Source organism: Coloeus monedula (assembly GCF_965178545.1).
Source record: "Coloeus monedula genome assembly, chromosome: 27".
In the NCBI taxonomy this organism is placed as follows: Eukaryota; Metazoa; Chordata; class Aves; order Passeriformes; family Corvidae; genus Coloeus; species Coloeus monedula.
The window spans coordinates 1,681,937-1,702,706 of record NC_138807.1 but is presented as its reverse complement, the minus strand read 5'-3'; the positions used below and the strand labels follow the sequence as shown (position 1 = coordinate 1,702,706).

Here is a 20,770-nt window from a genome sequence, read left to right as displayed (position 1 = left end):
AGTGCTCTGCCTTCTAAAAAACTCCCCGAAGTGCAATTCCGGCATACGCCGCGGGAGACACAGCGGCAGCCAAAAGCTGCACCCCCTCTGTATGTGTTGAGGGTCTCTCTACGAGCTCCTGGGTTTGCCCCAGAGCCTTTACAGGAGCCTGACTACAAACTCCAGGACGGAGATGCCCATTTGCTCCTGCCAGCCCCTTACCTGGCAGGGAGAGCTCACCTGCAGCCCCAGCACCAGGCAATGGTCAGGGCATGTCCCACAGAGCCTGAGATCTTGTGTGGGACGATAGGGATGGACAGCAGTGGCACACAGACCTATGTGGGAAGGGGCTGTCCTGCGGGGTCGAATCTCAGAGTACAAGACCCATGGATGAGAGAGCCTGGACAGTACCTGCTGGGTCACTCAGGAGAGCCCAGCAGAGAACAGCAACTCAAGTCCAGAATGAGCTGAAGTGCAGCTGGAGGAACGTTCAGACCAAGGATGCTCTTTTCCATGGGCAAGTGCTGTTCCTGCCCAGGCAGCACTGGCAGAGCCTGTGACATGCTCCAGAGCTGCTGCTGCTCCCCTGCAGTGCCGTGCAGAGGGGGGCCAAGAATGAGCTCTAAAATCCAAGGTCCTTTCATGAAGCCTCTGTGGGAAGCAGAGACTGAACAGTTCCCCAGCACTGAGCTGCTGGGACAGGAGGTGACACGGCAGGGACTGTGCCAGCCTGAACAGGGGCAGTTTCCATTTCAGATCAGCATCTCCCTACAGGAAGGTTCCTCCTTGTCCCCTTGACAAAGCTGTTCTAAGCCTTTGCCTGTCCTCTTACAGGACCACCCCCACCCATCCAGACCTGCTCCAGAGGGTCATTACAGAACTGCACAAGGATCATCTCAAAAAGGGAAGACAATTCTTTGAAATGAACATGCTGCAGGAGCTCTGGGTTCACCCCCTCTCTCAGGACCCAAGCACAGCTCCAGCTCACAAAGCTCATTCTCTGGGACACTCCCTGCACAGAGGCCAAGCAGCTTTAGAGACCCCCAGAAATAAGGGGAAAGAATAAAATCTCCATCAGCAATGCTTAAACCATCTCAAAAAAGAGGCTTGATTTCAGGTGGCTGGAAAAGTCCTGATGAGGCCAAACACTCCAGCTCCTGACCGAGGTGGTCCCAGGGCAGGGGCCTGGGTCAGAACAGCTCGAGCCCACCCTGGTTCCCCCCCCAGAGCCCCCTCCTCCAGCACAGCACTCAACAGCAGCCCTTGCAGCAGGGGTGTGGCTCCCTCAGGCTGTTCTATGCACACTGCTGGAGGAAAAACAGGTTGCATTTTTAGCTTTTTGAAGCCCCTTGCCTTGAGCCCAGAGGCAGGTGAGGCTGTAGGTATTGCACGGCTCCCATTCCCCTCCACCAAGCCCTGAGCCCCCCCCAGCCTGCAGAGCCCCCCGGGTGGCACAGGCAGGTGGGATGGGGCAGGAGCTGCAGCTGGGAGAACGAGCTGCCAAGCAGCGATGGAAAGGGGAGAGTTTCTTGAGAGACTTTTGATAGACTATTTGGTAAATACATGGATACATGAACAGCAGCAACTTGCACAATCCCCAGACTGTGCTCCCAAGAAGCACAACTCGCAGCCTTCTGCATCCACAGGCAGGGAAGGGAAGTCCAGGTCCTGTATTCCAGGCAAGAAAAAAACCATCAGTTCCTGAAGAGTCTCACTAAGTTCAGCACAGTACAGAAGGAAGAGCTTCCCATCAGCCCAGCTACCTCCTGGGACCCAACATAACCGCTCCTGAGTGCTGCTGTGAAGACAGATTGTGGGGACTGAGGCCTGAGAGCAGGGTCCTGCTTCCCCACCCCTCTACAGGGAATCCCGAGGACAGTGAAGATTGTAAAGGGAATAAAGAGATTTCAACCCTCTTTCTCAAGTGAGGTTCATAAAGCACATGAACAAGACCTGTCTCCCTCTGGTCTAAAGGATTTCCTGTTTTCTCTCTGGGAGATGAGGATGGGATTGCTGGATTCCAGACAATGCTATGATATGTGTCCTGCTGATGGATGAGCCTCAACGCTACCCCGTGACACCGAATTCTCTCACCTATAGCCTGCAGCCCTCGCAAAGCAAACCCTCTCAGACACCCGCAGCAGGGATTTCCACCAGCAGACGTGACCCCAAGCAACACCCCAGTCACCCAGCTTTCTGTCCAAGAGTCCATGAGCACAGCAGTGCTGGCACAATTCCATGGCAGAGCCAGGCTTCTGTTCCTGCCTCCAGCGATTGGACATCTCCCTGCCTGCCCTGAGGGGCGGAGGGGACTTGTGAACCCAGTGTCCGTGACCCCAGGGTACACCCACGAGCAGGTGAGGGGCTGAGTGGCTCCAGGAGGATGCAGGGTCTGGACAAGTCCCACATGGGCCGGGCAGAGCGGGGAACTCGCCCTCCAACACGGCCGGGCTTGGGAGGTGCCCAGTTCCCATCTGTCCGTGCCCGTGGGTCCGGAGCAGGCGGCGGCCGGTCGGATGAAGCGTGGACTCCAAGCACAGAGGGAGGGGTGGTGCAGCAGTACAGCACAGGGTGAAGGTGGAGCCCGTCACGACTTCGGGGAGAGCCGAGGAGTCCATGTCACTGTCGCCAGGAACTGTGTGCTGCCCCGCAGTGGTACAGACAGGAGAAGTCGCTAGGGAGTTTGGATCCAAGTGAATTGGCATGGCTGCTTTGGACTATGGTAGCATGGGAGCAATTCTATTCCATGGCCTTTAATACATTTCATTTTCATAGCACCTTTCATCCCAGGGTTTAAGTGCTGTAACAGAAGTGGGTACTGTGCACCCATTAGCACAGGGGAAACCGAGGCACAGAATGGTTTAGTGACTCGCCTTGGGCCACTCGGAAAAACCGTGGCAGAGTCTGGACAGCCTTAAACCTCCTGACTCCCTCAGTTGGTCAGACCACACTGCTGCCTCGCATGAAGCCACTCCGGTCCCTGCCCTCCCCAGCAATGTGCTCCTACCCATTCTTCGGTGAGGTCTCATGCTCCTTTCTGATGCACAAATATATGACCCAAAAAAAAAAAAAAAAAAAAAAAGAAAAGAAAAAAAAGTAAAAAAAAAAAGTGCAGTAAACTAAATGTTTAAAAAAGCACATTTGTGCTGTCTCTGTGCAAAGATAAAAGAAATAAATACATGATTACAAAATTAAAAAGGTTCACAGTATCACACATGGATAGGTAGCTACGGTAGTGCACGTCTGGAAAACACTGTGGTACTACCCAGGATTCTCTACATCCAGCTGGAATTCTCTGCTGGGAGCTGCGGGTGAGCGGGTGGTTTCTTTGCTGCCCACATCTGGGATAAGTAGAAATACATGGTTATAGTTTTGCTCCATTCTGAAACGCAGTGCCCGGGATCCTGCAGTGCAGCAATACTGGTGTCAGCAAGCTCTTCCCCATCCCACTGGAATGGCTGCATCAACGAAAAGGGAACACATCGACCTGCAGAGGGAATCGCTGCTCTCTGGGACTTCTGTGTCTGCATAGAGATTACTGCAAGAAGCAGAGAGAAGAGAGTCACAGAATCATGGAATCGTTAAGGTGGGCAAAGACCTCCAAGATTACCAAGTCCAACCATCAGCCCAGCACCACCACCATGCTGTTTGACCACTGCCAGGGCCAGTGACTCCACCACTGCCCTGGGCAGCCTGTACCAATACCTGACAATCCCCTTTCAGTGAAGAAATTTTACCAAATATCCAACCTAAACCTCCCCTAGCACAGCTTGAGGCTGTTTCCTCTTGTCCTGTCCCTTGCTCCCTGGGAGCAGATCCCAACCCCTGCCTGGCTGCACCCTCCTGTCAGGGAGTTGTGGAGAGCAAGGTCTCCCCTGAGCCTCCTTTTCTCCAGGCTGAGCCCCCCCAGCTGCTCCTCATCACACTTGTGTTCCAGCCCCTTCCCCAGCTCCACTCCCTTCTCTGGACACGCTCCAGCCCCTCAATGTCTTTCTGGTCATGAGGGGAAAGAGAACCAACCCCTGAGCACCAGTGCCCACATCAGTCAGGTCTGTGTCCCGCCAACTTCCCAGCACAACCAGAGAGGCTGTTCTACATCCTCCAGCAATGGCAACATGTCTGGAAAACCTGAGGTCCCCAAAGCTTTCCCTGCACCAAACAACTGGGAATAAGCCACAGCCCTTGCTGAGTGGGCCGGGGCTCTGCCAGCACAGAGCTGACCCGGGAGGCAGCCGGGCTCTGCTGCAGCCATGCAGGAGCCCCAGGCTGCCAGAGGCCAAGCTGATCTTGCAGAGGGAGCACAAACTCTGACCTCGACCCACCGGGCACCCGGCACACGGCTGTTGGACACTTACTGTATCGCTCTCCTCATCGGAGACAGAGTGGAGCTGAGCGCTATAGTGGAGCGGGGAGTAAACCCAACTCCTCTCGTCTGTCGGCTGCCAGAGTGGCCAGAGACGGCAGGGAGAATGCAGGGAGAGCAGCAGCAGAGCAGGGAGCAAAGGAGAGAAGAGGAAAAAATAAAAGGAGAAAATAAAAAGAGTAGGAGACAATACAGTAAGAACAGCTGTCCACCTGGAGGGAGAGCACTGAGGCCAGAGCCAGCTCTCAGCAGAGGAGCCCTCCTCATCCTCAGCACGTACCTGCTCCCTGCCAGCTGGGACACAGGACCTGCGCCAGCTGCAGTGGGGGTGGCACAACCTCTCGTCTTGTAGGGACAGAGTTTTAGAGCTTTTGAGATGTCAGGGAAACCTCAGCTCCCTGCCATGGCATCACCCCGGCTCCAGAGAAACCTAGAGACTTGGGCAGTGACTTACCTAAGAGTAGTGACAGCTCTGGGTTCCTGCTACCCGATACCAGCTCTCACCTTCCCATTTCTAGAGCTCTGTGCATGCTACAAACTGATATCCAGGAGGGCTTTTACAGGGAAACTGGATTTGTTTGCTGTGCCTTCCTCCTTCTCTGCAGAAGGCAGTGGAGCTAGGGTGAGACCATGGCGGATGGTGGCCACAGAAAGGAAACAGTTATTGCTGAGATCCTGGGGACAGTGGGGTGATGGGAACAAGTACAACACAGGAGGCAAAACACAACTGGACCCTGGAAAGAATGAGGGGAAGGAGGTGTGCCTTGAGGGACAGTTATCACAGCACTGGGCATTGGTGTGAGAAGACACACTCTGCTGCCAACACAGCACAGATTCAAGGGCTGGTCTCTGCTTCCAGGGTTCCCAGGGGCAATTTACATTGTGAACAGGCTCTTTTAGTCTCCAGCAGAGCTCCCACAGAGAGGAAACTGCCCCCTTTGACACAGCCTGGCATTTGCAAAGGAAGAGAAACAGAACTGGGTGCTTGGAAGAAGCCTGGGTGTTCCCAGCCCAGGAACTGTGACAGTCTACAATGTACAAGGAACTACAAGAAGCCAGAGAAGCTTTGAAGCACTGGGCTCCACATGCTGAACCCTCCAGTAACTGCAGCTCCATTAGTAGAGACCAGTGGGTCTGGGAGGAAGGAGGGTTGAGAAACCCCTTTCTGGAGCTTCTCTCAGGGCTCTGTCAGAGGTACAGGAAAGCTCCCCACCACATCAAGCATGATCCACATCCTCTTTTTTATCCATCCTGACTGAACCACATGCTCCAGCCAGTCTCTTTCAGAGCCTTTTAGGAGCTTGGATGCATGCGGGGAGCTGCGGGAGATAAAGGAGCATCCAGTGCTTGGCACTACCCCTCCCGGTGCCGGAGCAGGCAAACCCAGCTGAGGGGCAGGAGGAGCTGCAGGAGGAGTTGCCTGTTTGCCCACAGAGGTGCAGCACCTTCCTCATGCCATCAGCCACAGCAAGGGGCACATTCCTGCCCCTGCTTCCCCATGCACCCTGCCCAGTACCCAAATGGGGGCACCAGGCTGCACCAGCACTTGTGCGAGGCTCCAGCAGCACTGCCAGCACCCCGTGGGGACAGCAGCTCTCCCAAAGCCTGAGAAGGGAAATGCTAAACCCCAGAACAATCTCAGCTCTAGATTCAGCCCCTAAAACTCAAATGCCTCCCTGCATCTTTTGGAAAGTAAAATCCTCCCTGCTCACAGAACACCTTCAGTGAGGAGGGAGCACACTGGTGATGCTGAGAAGGGCTGGAGAGCTGAAACCAGCCCTAACTCAGCACCAGCTCCTGCCTCATTTAGTTTATGAGCTGCTCCCCACAAGCCAAAACAGTTCTGTTTGCAACTGGATTTTTGGAAGCTTTGAAACATCTTAATGGTGTCTTTAAAACTCTCTTCCTGGGCTGAGGGAGCTGAGCCTGACATCACCTATAGAAGCCCCGGTGCCTCTCTGGCCAGGTCTGGTACTCAGAATCACAGACCAGTTTGGATTGGAAGATCACCCAGTATCCCCCCTTGCCATGGGCAGGGACACCTTCCACCATCCCAGGCTGCTTCAAGCCTATCCAACCTAGCCTTGGACACTGCCAGGGATGGGGCAACCACAGGTTCTCTGGGCAACCTGTGCCAGGGCCTCATCACTCTCACTTTTCCCAAGGGCTGGGTGACATTATGGCCCATGCCAGGGTAGGAGCTGTGTCACCAGTCTGCAGAAAAGCAGGACAGAGCTCATGATTCTCCCAGATCCTACAAGGAGATCCACTGGTGTCATTTCAGTATGCTTCCCCCATTTCTGCTGGGCTGGTTCCTAATGCCCACTCAATCCAGAGCCCCAGCCGTTGAAGGAAATGGGGTGCTGGCCCCAGTGTTTCAAAGCTGCAGCTCTGCTCCCCTACATGCTGTGCTGGCACGGTCACTTACAATCCCAGAGGAATGCGAGGTAGTTCGGAGTCTGCGCTGGCGGGGAGAGTAAATCCAGTACCTCCCATCTGTGAACTGGGTGGCCCAGGACAAGTGAGGTGAGAAAGGAAACAGAGGAAAAAAAGGGTGATGTGAAAGAGAGGATGAAAGAGAAAGCAAAAAACAAGGGGTTGGGCAACTCCAGGCCTGAACGGGTGAGCAGGTGGGAAAGCCGTGCAGGGGAGAGCAGGGGAGAGCGGTGCCCATGCCCTGCCACACTCTGCACTTTTATTCCCTGGGGATGAACAGGAGAACGAAGTGCTCTCCAGGAGCAGACTTGCAGTTATCAGATCACAGTCCTCTGGGACTGGCCAAATCCTCCTCTGTACACACCAACCCTTCACCCACCATTGCCCCAGAGCACTCCTGTAGGAGCAGCTGTGGTGCTGCTTGAGCACACGGGTGCAGTCTCACCTGAGCTCCAGCTCAAGTGGCTTTCCAAGGAGAGCGCCCATGGGAACCCCAATCAGCTTTTCCCTTCATCCCAGCAGTGACAAACACTCCACAGCACACGACACACATTTAATGCAAAACTCAGACTCAGATGAAGTATGAAATGCTGATGAGCAGTCAGTCACGCTCTCAAGAACACACTCTGCAGAATTTTCTCTTGGACAGAGGTGCCCCTCAAGCTGGGTGGAGTCCATATGCCCAGGGACAGGGAGGAAGAGGAGCTGACCCTCGCTAGAAGACACTTGCCAGGAGAGCAGGCAGGATCTGCCTGCACACAGCTGCCATCCACAGGCAAGGAAGGGGCAGCGGTGTTAGAGGAGCCGTTTGCATTTTGAACAGCATGCATCCAACTCCAAACAAGCTGTAAAACAGGGCTGATTCCTTCCACAGCTCCCACGAGCCTCACAGTGACTCGGCAATGAGTGAGCAGCTCTGCAGCAGAGTCACAAGAGCTCAGGGAAAGGCCAATGCTGCATTTTAGTTTAGCCTGAAGGAGCCCATCACATGGGCTCAGCTCATCTCCAGCACCACAGAACCAACAGCAACAAGATGGAGCAGGGAGAAGCCGGGCACCTCTTTTAATGAGGGTTCCAGTGCCAAGGCATGAGAGAGAGCTCAGCTCTCATGGGACAGGCACTCAGCTCTGCTCTGGGAATCCATGGGACAGGTACATGTTGCTAAAAAACCTCTTCTCTGGTCTGCAGAAGTTGCTCAGCCACTGTGGGAGCTGAGTGAGGACCAGCGCCAGGCTCCACGGCACTCTGCTGCCAACCACCAACTTACTCCCTGGCTCAGCACTAGACTCCCACTGCATCACCTAATGCAGCCTGCAGGGAAAGGAAAAGCCGGAGTTCACCAAAGCCCAAGGTCACCCTCTGCAACCACCTCCCCTTGGGTCTAGGCCATGTTTGTGTCAGGAAAGCAGCCAAGATCTCTGGCTGAGGAAGGAAGAACCTCTCTGTTGCACCCACATCACCTTGGCTTGTCCCAGGAGCAAATGTGCTGGCCTAGATAAGCACTTGTGCTTGGAAGTAGAGCAGCACAGCTACAGCTACATCCACAGCAGGAGTGCCACCTGTGTGAGCCCCACTAGATGCTGGTTTGAGTTCTCCAAGGGTTAATCCAGTTCCCTGCATTCAGAAACCCACCCAGCATCAAGGTCTCAAGGTGCTCTACACCAAGATGGCGCAGGGCAGCCATTGCCCTGCACCCAACTGCCTGGAATGGATACTGACAGCCTTGTCCAACCCTTCCCATCACACCCCAAGGGTCAGGTGGAGAAGGTCTCTTACAAAGTATATGTCTGTGACTGGCACGTCGTCTTCATCTGAGGCCTGGCTGGCTGGTTCCGAGGCCTGGCTGGCCGTCTCCACCTCCACGGTGGCTGTGGATGTGACAATGGCACAGGCTGAAGAAGCTGCCTCTCTGCAAAGGGGAAAGAAATGACAGTCTAGTCACTGCAATCAGGACAGGAGCAAGCAGAACTGATTTATTACAGAGGAGCTGAAGATGCTATGCTGTCACATCCTGAAAGGTCAGGGCAGGGCAGGGCAGGGCAGGTCAGAACTGTTCTCAGCCTCACCCAACACCCAGCAAAGCTGGAGACCGGCAAAGCCTCCAGCACAAGCAGCCACAGGTCAAAACCCACCGTGTGGGCTCTGCTCGACACTCTTAAACCACTCACTCTTTGACCTTTTCTTCTTCAGGAGCTACAATCTCAACGTCACACTTGGGCTCCAGCTCGACACTGATTTGCTGAACCTCCTCCTCGACCCGCACCTCCTCGTGTGACCTGGAAACCAAAGAGAGACAGGCCCAAAGGCTCAGCTGGGCAGGAGTTATGCACAGCCCTCACTTTTAGGTCAGCCTGAATCAGTCCTGAGCCAGCCAAGCCTCTTGTGCAGCTCTGCCCCAGCACAGCACTGCTGCTGCTGTGACTGTGGCACCCGGCTCCCAGCCGCAGACAGTGGCTGATTTCAGCTCAGAGGGAGCACTCAGACCTCTCAGCATTGAGGGTTTGAATAACCAAAACTCCCAGGAAAAAGAGTCAGTCCTGGAAGATTGCAGCACTCAGGAATAACATGGTGGGAGAAGAGGACAAGAGCAAAGGAGTTAAACAACCAGTGCTGTAGGAAAGATGGGCAGTGTCAGATGGAGCATGGGAGCAAAGAGAACTGGCCTCCAGGGAAAACTTGTATCCAGAGTTAGCCCGGCACCAGGCCAGAGCCTCTGACCTCTTCCAAGACTCCCAGCACATTAAAGCTGCTCCAGGGTTGACATCAGATTTATTTGCACACTCTGGAACTGTTTCTGACAGTCTTCACTTTAATACCTCATGTTATTAGAGTAATTACTTGTGCCAGCAGGGCTGGCTCCACTGTCCCCATGGGAAGGAGGAGTGGGAGCCTGCCAAGCCAAGGGGCAGTTGTCAGAGAAGGGCTGAGCTCTGGGTTCACTGACAGCACTGCCCTGCTCCAGGCTGGCTCTGACCAGAGCTGGGGCCAGTGGGAAGCAACTTCTGTCCAGCTCCACGCAAGGAGCTCGCTCCTCTCTTCCTCACAGGGCTGGACCTCAAACCTGGAGTGAATTCCCCAGCAGACAAGAATAACCAGAGGCGTGACACATTCTTGAGCAAATTGGGTAAGGCTTTTTCCATCTCAGCTCAGGAATGTAAATTCTTGCTTTAATAAATTTGTGCTTGCACTGGTTTTCACCAGGGGATCCCAGAGAGCTCTACAAGTACACAGGTCCCTGCTCTCCCAGGAAGGGCACATGGAGGCACTGGCACTAGAAAGGGACAAATTAGGCAAAAAAAAGCAAAGGTGGCCTGCAGACAAACACCTGCAGAGGGTCAGTGTAGCTTTGGTAAATTTGTAACAGACAGATCTACTCTGACCAAGCCACTGAGCTCCCTGAATGCTCCCAGGTCACTCTGATTCACCTGACCTATTTCTGGATGAGCAGTCACATACTACAGCAGCTCCCTCCCTCCATGAGGCACCACTGAGTCCAAACTGTTTTGGATGAAGTCCCTGCATTTGCCACATGGGCACCACCACTGGGGCCTGGGTTTAAGTCTCCAATTTTCAGCAATTTCTAGCACTGGATTCTACAGGATATGAGGTACTCCACAAGCCCCTGACACTTCACACAGCGAGACCTTCCAGGGACAGAAATTTGCCAGGATTCAGCAACATGCAGCATCCAGAGGTATTTTCATTGGGAAATACCACAGAAAGGGATTTTTTCACAATGCACATCAACTGAACTCAGCAAACCACTCAAAGCTTGGAACAAGGGCAGATGCCTGTAACATGGGGCAAACCCTCATCTTCCAAAGTCCTTTCCTTCCAAGCACCAAACACTGATGCAGGGAGAGAGGACATCAGCCTGTCAGGCTCCTCTGGCTACGGCACATCCTGGGACTGAGTCTCTGATGTCATTTCAAAGCCTACTACACCTACACAGTGTCCTGGAAAGCAGGGCAGAGCCAGCAGCATCTGCTGGCTCCTCGTGCAGATCCTGCTGACATGGGCAATGGGGTCATTTTTACTGGTGCAAAATAATTCCACAATAACGCACAGTAATTCCATGATATGAGCCTCTGATTTAAATCAGACACCCCTCTGCAGCACAGCATTTCTATCCTGCCTTGTCCTTGGCTCTAAGACACCACAGGAGGGAAAAAACCTCACCGATTTCTGAAGACAGTGGAAGCTACTTCTGTGGGGACTGAGGGTGCTCAGTGCCTTCTGAAGTCAGAGGCCTTTCACTTTGCGCAGGCCACAAGCAGATGCTCAGAGGAGGAAAGTTCCTGCTGTCAAGGCTCACTTACTCTCTTAAAGGGACTTAAATGACCTTCCTTGACTCTGGTGCTGGGTGGGTGGGTAAATTTGGACAACACTGTTGTCCCCTTTCCTATCAAATAACTGTGTTATTTTCAAAATACTAAGAGATCTGCTTGCAAGGAAAATTCTGTGTAAGAAATGGGGATCATCTGATTGCAGAAGCAGCTCAGCATCCTGCAGAGGACCATGCCAAAATCCTGGAGCTGCTGAAATTCCCACTCAGCCCTCTAAGAGACCTTTGCACAGGGATAAACATGAGGTCTCTGTGCAGCAGAGAGAAGATGAGAAAAGAAGATAGGAGACCCATTTCTCACCTGCCATCCTGCCCTGAGGAGTGTGTACGCCTCCTGCGGAAAGAAAACAGAAGAGTTTGTTAGGAGCAATTTAAGCCAGAAATCCTGCACTGTCCCCAAATCTACCTCCACACCCCATGAGGGAGATGTTCTACTTAACAGCTGACACTTCTTCCAGCAATAATTAATCCCATCAAAGCTGTGTCTGCTTGCTCCCAGGAGAGATATAATTAAAATCGGTCATTAGCATTGCAGGGTGCAGGGCAGCCTGCCGGGATCTGCAGCACGGAGAGGAACGGCAGCCACTCGGTGCCAGTGGGAGCAGGGGACGAGTGTCCTCACCTGTACCTGGGCTGCTCAGAGGTCTCCGAGGGAGATCGCTCGGGAACAGAGAGGGATGTTGACGATAGTGTCGTGGCTATGGAGGCCGTGGTAGCTTCTTCAAAGGAAGGAGGAGTGCAAGGGAGCAGGTCTGGCCTGCCTGCTGGCCCAGAGCACAGGCAGGGGAGAGGCAGGAAGAAGAGATGATTAGGTCAAACACCACCACTTCACCTACACCAGCCCCGTGAGAGGCTGTTCCACCATGAACCTGCACACCCACACTGGGACTGGGCACTCAAACCACAGACAGGCAGAAGTTTAGCTGGGTCCGTGAACATGACAGCCTCTCCCAAGGCGTCCTCTGGAGAGAGCCAGTCAGCACCACTTCCAGCACAACAGGCAGGGAACAGAATGCCAATGAAGACGTCTCACTGGTGACCAAAGCTGGATTAAAGGCTTGGATCATCAGGGATAAATATCCAAGTGAATTAAGAGACGAATTGAGTGTCCAGTGCTTTGCACAGGGAGCAATCCAACACCCATGTGCCCCCCAGCACTCAGCTGTAAATGCAGCCAGATGGAAGTGAAGGAAAGGCAGCACAGAACCAGCCCATTCCTCTGTTTTCCAATGGCAAGATCCTACCTGTTTTAACTGCCCAAACACTGTCATTGGAGTGCTGCAGTTCCCAGTCACCCTCCCCTCCCCCCACCTTTTTTAAAGGGTAGAAAATGCAACTTTCTGATGGCTTTTGGGCTATGAGTTATGGTGCCCCTTGGCAGCAGCTGTCTTGCAGCAGTGATGCAGGTGACCATTTTTACTGCAGAACCCCACAGTGCTGCAAAACAGGGATTTGGTCTCCTTTGATGCAGAGGTGTTGAATCAAGTACCTGCTGGTGCTGCAACAAAACAATGTACTCTTACCTTCTTCCCTGTCCTGGTTAGGTTTAGCACCTGCAAAGCACAGCAAGACATGCAATGAAGAGCTATCCATGAGGAAAGATCTGCAGTCGGTGCACAGTGGGGAGCTTGATGACAACAGGGGAGGATCCTAAGGAACTGCTAGGAAAGAGAGGGTAACCACAGAGCCAACACCCTGACCAGGGCTGTCACCTTCATCGTCGAGCGTGGGGTAACTCCTGGCCGCCCGCAGGTCGTACTGGGTGTCGTCCTTCTCGGAGGCCAGCTGGCTGGCCGAGAACGCTGCAGTGGGACCCGCCGTCTTCACGGCCAGCAAGGCACTGCGCCCTTTCTTCGAGGGGGACGACTTCAGAGCTGGGGGAGGGAGGGAGACAGAAGGTCAAATTACCACCACCAGCTACTGTCCCACCAAAGGCATTTTTCCCTTCACAAGGAGAGGCCCTGCCCTCACACACACACCTCCTGGACTGAACCAGGTCAGGTACAGGGACTGGGTGGGAGGCTGAGCAGACCAAGGCAAGCTGTGACAATCTGAGGGCTCTGCAGTTGCCAGTTTTGCTCTGTATAATGGAATCTTGGAATGTTTTGGGTTGGAAGGGACCTTAAAACCCATCTCATTCCCCTTTCTCCATGGGCAGGGACATGGGCACTATCCCAGGTTGCTGCAAACCCTGTCCAGCCTGGCCTTGGGCACTGCCAGGGATCCAGGGGCAGCCCCAGCTGCTCTGGGCACCCTGTGCCAGGGCCTGCCCACCCTGTGAGTAAAGAATTTTTTTCTGACTTCTAATCTAACCCTGCCAGCTCAAATCCATTGCCCCTTGCCTGTCACTATCTGCCTGTATAAAAGTCCTTCCCCCTCCTTTTTCTAAGCCCCCTTTAAGCACTGGAAAGGGCTTTGAAGTCTCCCGAGAGCCTTTTCTTCTCCAGGCTGAACACCCCCAGCTCTCTCAGCTGTACCCCAGTGGAAAACCCTGCTCAGGCTCCAGCCCAGACTCCGTGTGAGGGCTGCAGCAGCGAGGCCAAGGCAAAGCCTCACAGCACAGCAGCCCCTGAACTTGGTACTTACAGGAATTCTTTCGAAACACTGTGTTGGTCATGAATTTGAAGAATCTCTCTGCATAAAAGCTGGGTCTGTGTACTGACACCGTGTCCTACAACAGCAAGAAGCAATTGCTTAATTTTAAAATGATCCCTCAAGGCAGAATTTCTGAAACAAGCAACACAGTCTGTTTTATTCCAACATTTAGCACTGATAGAGCCTTAAAATGGAAAGGCTTAACTGAAACACTCTAATTAATGCTATAAATAACCCTGAAGCATTGCCTCTGATTGCATTTGATTATATTCTTGCTGTGATTTTATAATGGATTTTGGTGATTTTATTCCTTTGTAGACTTCCTGGATTTTTTTAAACACTGGCCTGATTGCATACATAAAATTTCTTCTGGCTTTGCTGGCTGCCATTCCAAGTACACCTGGATACCTTTGCATGTGACACAGACACCCAAATTTAGCCAAGGGTCTCCATACATTTCAAATGTTTTTGTTTAAAATAGTAAAACTGAAGCTCTTTCTGCTTCTGATGTGTGACTGTGTTCCCATGACTTGGCATCTCCACATTTCCTTTGCCACATTAAGGGAAGCCAGGAGATGCAACACTGAAGAACGGTTTCCACATGCAAGGTTGTTCTTTCAGAAACACACACCTGGCTGCTGCAGGAATGAAGCCAGCAGGGAAACATGGAAAGGGATTTGCTGGCAGAGAGCTTGCTGAAGTGGAAACAGCCAGTCACCAAAGAGAACAGCACAGGGCTCCTGACAGCCCAGGAACACACACACCTGAGTGTGTGCTCCTGGTGTCACGGGAGGAAGAGAGGGACAGACAGGAGCAGGGGAGGAAAGCTGTGAGCACAACTGCTCAACATGTGAGGAACTGGACCGAGCAAGGAAACCTGGCTGGGAATAAGTGGGACCACCCTGCTGTGCGAGAACTGCTCCTTTCATGGAGCTGCAGCTGTGCCAGGTCAGGCTCTATAAACAGCCACCAGGTAATCCTGTGAGTCTTGGACAACTCCTGCCTCTGCACAGGCACTCACCCCATCATGGACAAGGGCCTTCCAGGTGTGTTCTAACTTCTTGATGAACCTAATTCCAAGTAGAAGGGAAGAGAAAAAGAAAGGTACAGATTCAGGCATGCACTCAGTACTAAGCCTCCTTTCATACCCTATGGGGGAGATCCCTGAGCTGCCAATGTCACCAGGACTGAGCTTTGTCCAGCATCTCCCCAGCCAGGTCAGGACTGCCTGGGAACACCACAGAGAAGGAGGAGATGGGCTGGAAGAGATGCACCTTCCACCCCTGGAGATATGCTTCCCACACTGAGGTGGGAAACTACTTCTTTATGAGCAGCTCATCATCCTGGACAAAGGGCTGTATGTTCCCACCTGTTCTAAGGACATGATGGAAGCCCATGGCCAGCCTGGGGCAGCCATATCTACTCATCCTCACAGTCTCCAGGAGAAGACATCCCCCCTGCTTTCATTTGGTACTAAGAGAGATGTTATCAGCCAGAAAAGACACACTGCCAGGTTACCTACCTGTATGACTGCAGGATATCTATGATTCCAACGTGCAGCAGGAGACGCTCTCCTTTGCCGTTCACTGCTGGGATCCCTCCCATCCTGCAGGTAAAGCAGAACTTCAGCAGGTGCAGCCTCAGCCAGAGCACCTGTAACACCCAAGCTCAGGGGAAGGGCAACAGCAGCCCCGCTAAGGGGCTCTGGTGTGGTGTCAGACACATCCTAAAACCTGCGTGGTCACTTTGTGCACAATCACGGGAGTCACCGACTGACCTGGCCTGACCCCAGGTGTCCCAGGGTCACTGCCTGCATGGCCAAACACCACTGTCACGACAGAACCTGCGTCATGTGGCACAGCTCTGCCTGGGTCACAAAGCACCACGGAGTTTTTTCCTGCCTACTTTATTCTGGGGGTCAGGTTATTTATCACGTCAGCGAGAGCTGTCTGCCATTAGGGCAGTAAACCCTTAAGAGTGAGAGTATTCCCAGTCCACACTAATGCCATCCTGCCAAAGGTGCAGCAAGCATCAGCACCAGCACACAGCCAAAACACAGGGCTACCAGACAGGCCACTACAATTATTGATGCAGCTTGAAGGACTGGAAACACCACGGTATTATCTCAGCTCTCAGGACTGACCCTCCATCAAACCCACAGCAGCTGGTTTCAGACAGCAGCAAGCAGCAAACTCCACAATTCCTTGGCCCAGGAGCCAGGCAGAACCCCAGATCAAGCACAGCACAGGCTTGGGGCAACCCCCAGCCTCCAGCTCCAGCAATGACTCCAGCACTTGGCTACACTGCTATCTGCTAACCCCACTGGGATGGCCTCAGGGAACTGCCAGGGATTCCAAAGGTGGGAGTGATGGAGAACTCCAAGCTCCTAGGGACAGGCTGATCCCTACTTCTGCTCCAGTATTTGGGTGCTGAGCTAGAACTGAGCAAGTCTCCTCCCTAGGGCATGGGTGGATGTTTAGAGGCTGTTACACAAGCTGACAACCTACAGCCTGGCCTAAGAAGAGAGACTGCTGTGAGGCCAGAGCCTTACAGAACTATTTCCCACCCTGGCTTCCCCCTTTCCCACCACAATGGCAGCACTACCAAAATCCCAGGAGAGCTGCTCCCTTGAACAGTTCCTGTGGGCCTTATTAGGGACTTCCCACTCCAGCCTCCACCTCTGCCTCTCCCAGCAGCACAAGTGAGCCCAGGTTTCACCTACGTGTCGTCCGTGTCTATGGACTCCCCCCGGGCAGCCCCTCCCTGGATGGACTCCATGGCTGTGGAGTACAGGGCCTTCTGCCCCACGGGACGCTTCTCATCCGACGTGCTGTGGGCTCCCTCCGACAGCTGCTCCCGCTCGTGCTGGTCTATGTTATGAACCCCAAGCAGGAGGCTGTAGTCCATGATTTTAAAACTTTCCAACACCTACAAGTTAGTATTGAGTTCAAGAACAAAGACAAAATATCAAGCCAGCAGCAGAAATACAGACCCCCGAAGCATGGAATCAAAGCAATCAAAGCAAAGCATCCCATCCACATCCCCACTAACAACTCCTTTGACAGAGCCTGAAAGTTTCTGAACCAACAGTCACCTCTGGGCTTGACTGCACAGAGTTTGGCCATCCCACACTCACACCAAAGGCCTGAAGACTTGCAAACAACACTACTGCATCTGCTGCACAGTGATTGGGAAAATGCTCCAGCAGAGCAGCTACAAGTGGAGCAGACTGCCAAAGTGTGATGCACTAGGCAAAGGAACACAGCCTCAGTCCTCAGAGGCTGCCATAAGATCCAACTCTACTGCTTGGCTTTCAGGGAAAAGGGCAGGAGAAAGGATTGATCCTACTCTGGGGTCAGCAGATTAGCAAGGTTCTCAGTCGGGGATGGCTCTTCCTCATGCTTGAGAGCCATAGAGGCTCCTTACCCTGCCTCTGAGCTGCCCCCTCCTTACCAGACAGTCTCGCTGCAACGTCTTCACCAAAGCACTGAAGGTGTCTGCATCCAACATCAGGCCCTCGGGCATGTCTTGGATGAAGTCCAGGTCCTTGTACGTAGGGCTGGACTTTTCTTTTTCCTTCTTGGATGCCCGGCGTTTGTAGGTTGAGCCTTTGAGGTCAAATTTCAGGTGCATTTTCACCACTCGAGGCAGGATGTTGTTCATCACGACCACGCGGATGTTTTTGCCCCCGGACTGCACACAGTACAGCCCATAAAACTTGGGCAGCAGCGTCCGGGGGTTCTGGTTCAGATTCTGTAGCAAGGGTGAAAAAAACCATGGAGAAAGGTCATTTGAGCAGAAAATCCCTGCTGTGTTCACCACAAAGCACGTCAACAGCTGGACTAGGGATTCTTTGCTGAGAGATTTTCTGAACTTAACAGGAGCTCAGTGTACACATTTGACAAAGTCCTGCATTTCACTGGCTTTAGGACCTGAAAATACAGGGACTGAGATGTTCAGCATTCTCTGGGCAAATAACCAAGTCCGGAAATCCCCTACTTTCCCCAAGTACAGCAGCTAAAAAAGAGACACCAAACTGGGAGAGAAATAAACACAATAAGTGGGAACTTCAAGCTTAAAAATAACAGCTCTCTTTATCTCTTCACAAGCATCAGAATCAAGAGCCATTCTCCAGCCCAGAATAAACCAGGGTTATTTTTTAAACAAAACAACATAAATGTTCTCCTCCTGTTGCAGAGTTGCTTTATAAAGCAGTCAACCAGAGAGCACGGATATCCTGTTCTGCTGTCATGTCCTTTTTTTAGGCAGTGGAATGATTAGGAATGACATGACAGGCAGGATTTGCTTGTTCAGCTTTGGGCACGTTTGGGAAGGAAACAGAACTTCTCTGCACACTATGGCAGGAAGGACAGACCTGACAGGTTCTGACAGACAGCAGAAATGGGACTGTATTAAAATTTCATTCCCCTCAGCTCACCCACCTGGGCACAGCAGTGAGCCCTCTTGGAGAGTGCCAAAAGTAACAGAGGCAGGTAAATGGAAACAGCTTTAAATAACTCAGGATGAAACCACCCTGCTTCCTTTCCCTGACTCCTTTGACATGGGTGGTTTCCCAGGAGCAGCAGAGCGATCAGGGGTAGCGTAGCACCACAGAACCCACAGACAGTGGAAAGCTACAACAGGTCACTCAGAACTCTGCATCAGACAGGTAAGTTCAGTTTAATTCACCAACTGCTTGTCAGGATGATGGCAGGATTAACAGAGCAACTCCATTCCCACTCAAAACCCCACACCTGATTTACTACACACATTCAGGCAACAGGCAGTGCTTTCCAAGAAAGCTCATCCTCTCCAGGAATGTGAGTGTCACCTGCAAAAGCAAGTGATTCACAGAATCTCAGGATGGTTTGGGTTGGAAGGGACTGTAAAGACCATTTGGTTTCACCCCCTGCCATGGGCAGGGACACCTTCCACTGTCCCAGGCTGCTCCAAGCCCTGTCCAATCTGGCCTGAAACACTCCCAGGGATGGGGCAGCCACAGCTACTCTGGGCAACCTGTACCAAGGCCTCACCACCCTCACAGGGAAGAATTTCTTCCTGGCCTGGCTGTCACTAACACACAGACATCCCATAACCTGGCTCCCTTGGGTAAATTTTCCCCAGTAAATACAGAGCGAGGAAAGGATTTTCACAGAACCAGTGTAGGATCACATAAACCCACTGCACCAGGCACACAGATGGGGCACCAGCATCACTTATCATCACCTTCTCCTTGGGATCTCCACAACAAAAAAATCCCTGGTCATTCTAACTGAATGTCAGAGTCCTCATCCATAAAGCTGGAGCGTCCAGCACAGTTGTGCAGGGAGACCAGCTCCTGGATTTTACACCCAAACAGCAGGCCTGGGTCCAATTTACTTCACCCAATGCAAGTCTCTGGGTCTCAATATCCTGCCTTGCCAGACTGATGTGCAAAGCTGGCTGCTACCACGGGGGCCTCCAGCTTGGAACTGCAGCCAGTGGGAGCCAGGACAACCTTCGGAGTAGCTGTCAAACAGCAGGAATGGGACAGATTCAGGGACAGCAGTGCTTTCTCCACAAAACCAAGGTGGTTGTGTTATTGCCTGGAGAAAACGAGGCTCGGGGGGGACCTTTTGGTCTCCACAACTCCCTGACAGGAGGATGCAGCCAGGTGGGGGTTGAGCTCTGCTCTTAAGGAACAAGGGACAGGACAAGAGGAAATGGCCTCAAGCTGTGCTAGGGGAGGTTTAGGTTGGATATTAAGGGAAATTTCTTCATGGAAAGGGTTGTAAAGGATTAGAACAGGCTGTCCAGGGCAGTGGTGGAGTCACCATCCCAGGAAGCATTCAAGCAATGTGTGGCTGTGGCACTTGAGGACAAGGCTTAGTGGTGACCATGACGGTGCTGAGCTGAAGGTTGGGCCTGATGATCTTGGTGGTCTTTTCCAACCTTAAGAGTTTTAGGATTCTGTGATTGCAATCAGCAGCCATCCCCAAATCCAGGCTGGGGCAGATGCACGGTGCCAAGCAAAGAGGAATGAACTAGTTCTGGGAAAAGGACACTAAGAAACACACATCTGGGAAGCCATTCTGAGGCCAGAATGTGCCTCCAAACTGTGGCACAATTATCTGCCTCATGTTTACCCACAGAGTTTGCAAATAATCAGTAAGATTTGTGCTTCTGGGACTGGCTTCATGACATGCTGTTAACACTGGCCCTGGCATGGGGACAGGCCACAAAACACCCAGGTGGAGGACCTGCCCTGTGAGATGTTCTGGACAGAAAAGCTGCCATGACAAACCCAAGCTGGGTCCGAGCTCCTGGGTGATACACACCATGTAGTATCCAGGAAGGAGCTTCTGTAGGAATTCAGCTTCCTTGTGCATCACAGTTTTTATGATGAATTCATCATCGCTGGTGACATAGAAGAGAGAGCCGCTGGCCCCAGGGTTGGACAGCTCGATCAGAGGCTCGTTACATAACGAATACTGGTGAGAAAAAGGAAAAAAAGGTGATGTTTTATCCCCCGTTTATTGCAGATTTGAGTTCTATGCCCTCAAGGGCCTTCCCCAGCATGTCATCACCCTGGGAGATTAAGGGGTAGCAAAGCTCAAGTGAGAACTATTTTCATTATAGGTTAGTTCTGAGCAGCCAAACTGATGGACAATTTATAATTAGAGACTAAGATTACAGTTCAGAGCATCCCAACTGCTCAGTATCCAACTAATCATCTGCTTTCAGGAACATCCAGCCTTCATAATGACATCTGATCTGTTCCCATTGTGCCTGCACGCACGTATCGCATTCAGGCTCTTTGAGCACAGCCCAGCACACGCTGATGGACACAGAGGATTTCAGGAGACACCACAATCTGCTCAGGGAACCACGTATCACTGCACTGGAGGGAACACAAAGCACTGCCTGTTCTCCCCTGGCCTTGTGCTCTCCTATTCCCTGCAAGTGCCTGATCCACAGAATCCCACAATGGTTTGGGCTGGAAATGGCCTTAAAGCCCATCTCATTCCATACATGGGCAGGGACAGCTTCCACTAGATAGGTTGCTCCAAGCT

At 52.5% G+C, this 20,770-nt stretch overlaps 1 protein-coding gene across 3 annotated transcripts in view; it reads right to left on the bottom strand.

The window, feature by feature from the left end:
• Positions 1-1,464: 1,464 nt before the first annotated feature.
• Positions 1,465-20,770, bottom strand: part of PIP5K1C (phosphatidylinositol-4-phosphate 5-kinase type 1 gamma) — a 49,821-nt gene continuing 30,515 nt past the window's right edge. The window contains exons 6-18 of one of the 3 annotated variants that reach the window (XM_082298109.1): positions 20,036-20,188; positions 17,172-17,471; positions 16,441-16,646; positions 15,241-15,324; positions 14,740-14,788; positions 13,710-13,794; positions 12,836-12,997; positions 12,647-12,676; positions 11,746-11,884; positions 11,425-11,457; positions 8,947-9,054; positions 8,555-8,687; positions 1,465-3,517 (exon numbers count right to left, since the gene is read on the bottom strand). In XM_082298109.1, the coding sequence (XP_082154235.1) occupies positions 3,515-3,517; positions 8,555-8,687; positions 8,947-9,054; positions 11,425-11,457; positions 11,746-11,884; positions 12,647-12,676; positions 12,836-12,997; positions 13,710-13,794; positions 14,740-14,788; positions 15,241-15,324; positions 16,441-16,646; positions 17,172-17,471; positions 20,036-20,188 (1,485 nt within the window). In that variant the 3' untranslated portion in view covers positions 1,465-3,514. Of the gene's footprint in view, positions 3,518-7,452; positions 8,090-8,554; positions 8,688-8,946; positions 9,055-11,424; positions 11,458-11,745; positions 11,885-12,646; positions 12,677-12,835; positions 12,998-13,709; positions 13,795-14,739; positions 14,789-15,240; positions 15,325-16,440; positions 16,647-17,171; positions 17,472-20,035; positions 20,189-20,770 lie in introns of those variants that run through there. The other 2 variants (XM_082298108.1, XM_082298110.1) reach the window with 2 other exon arrangements.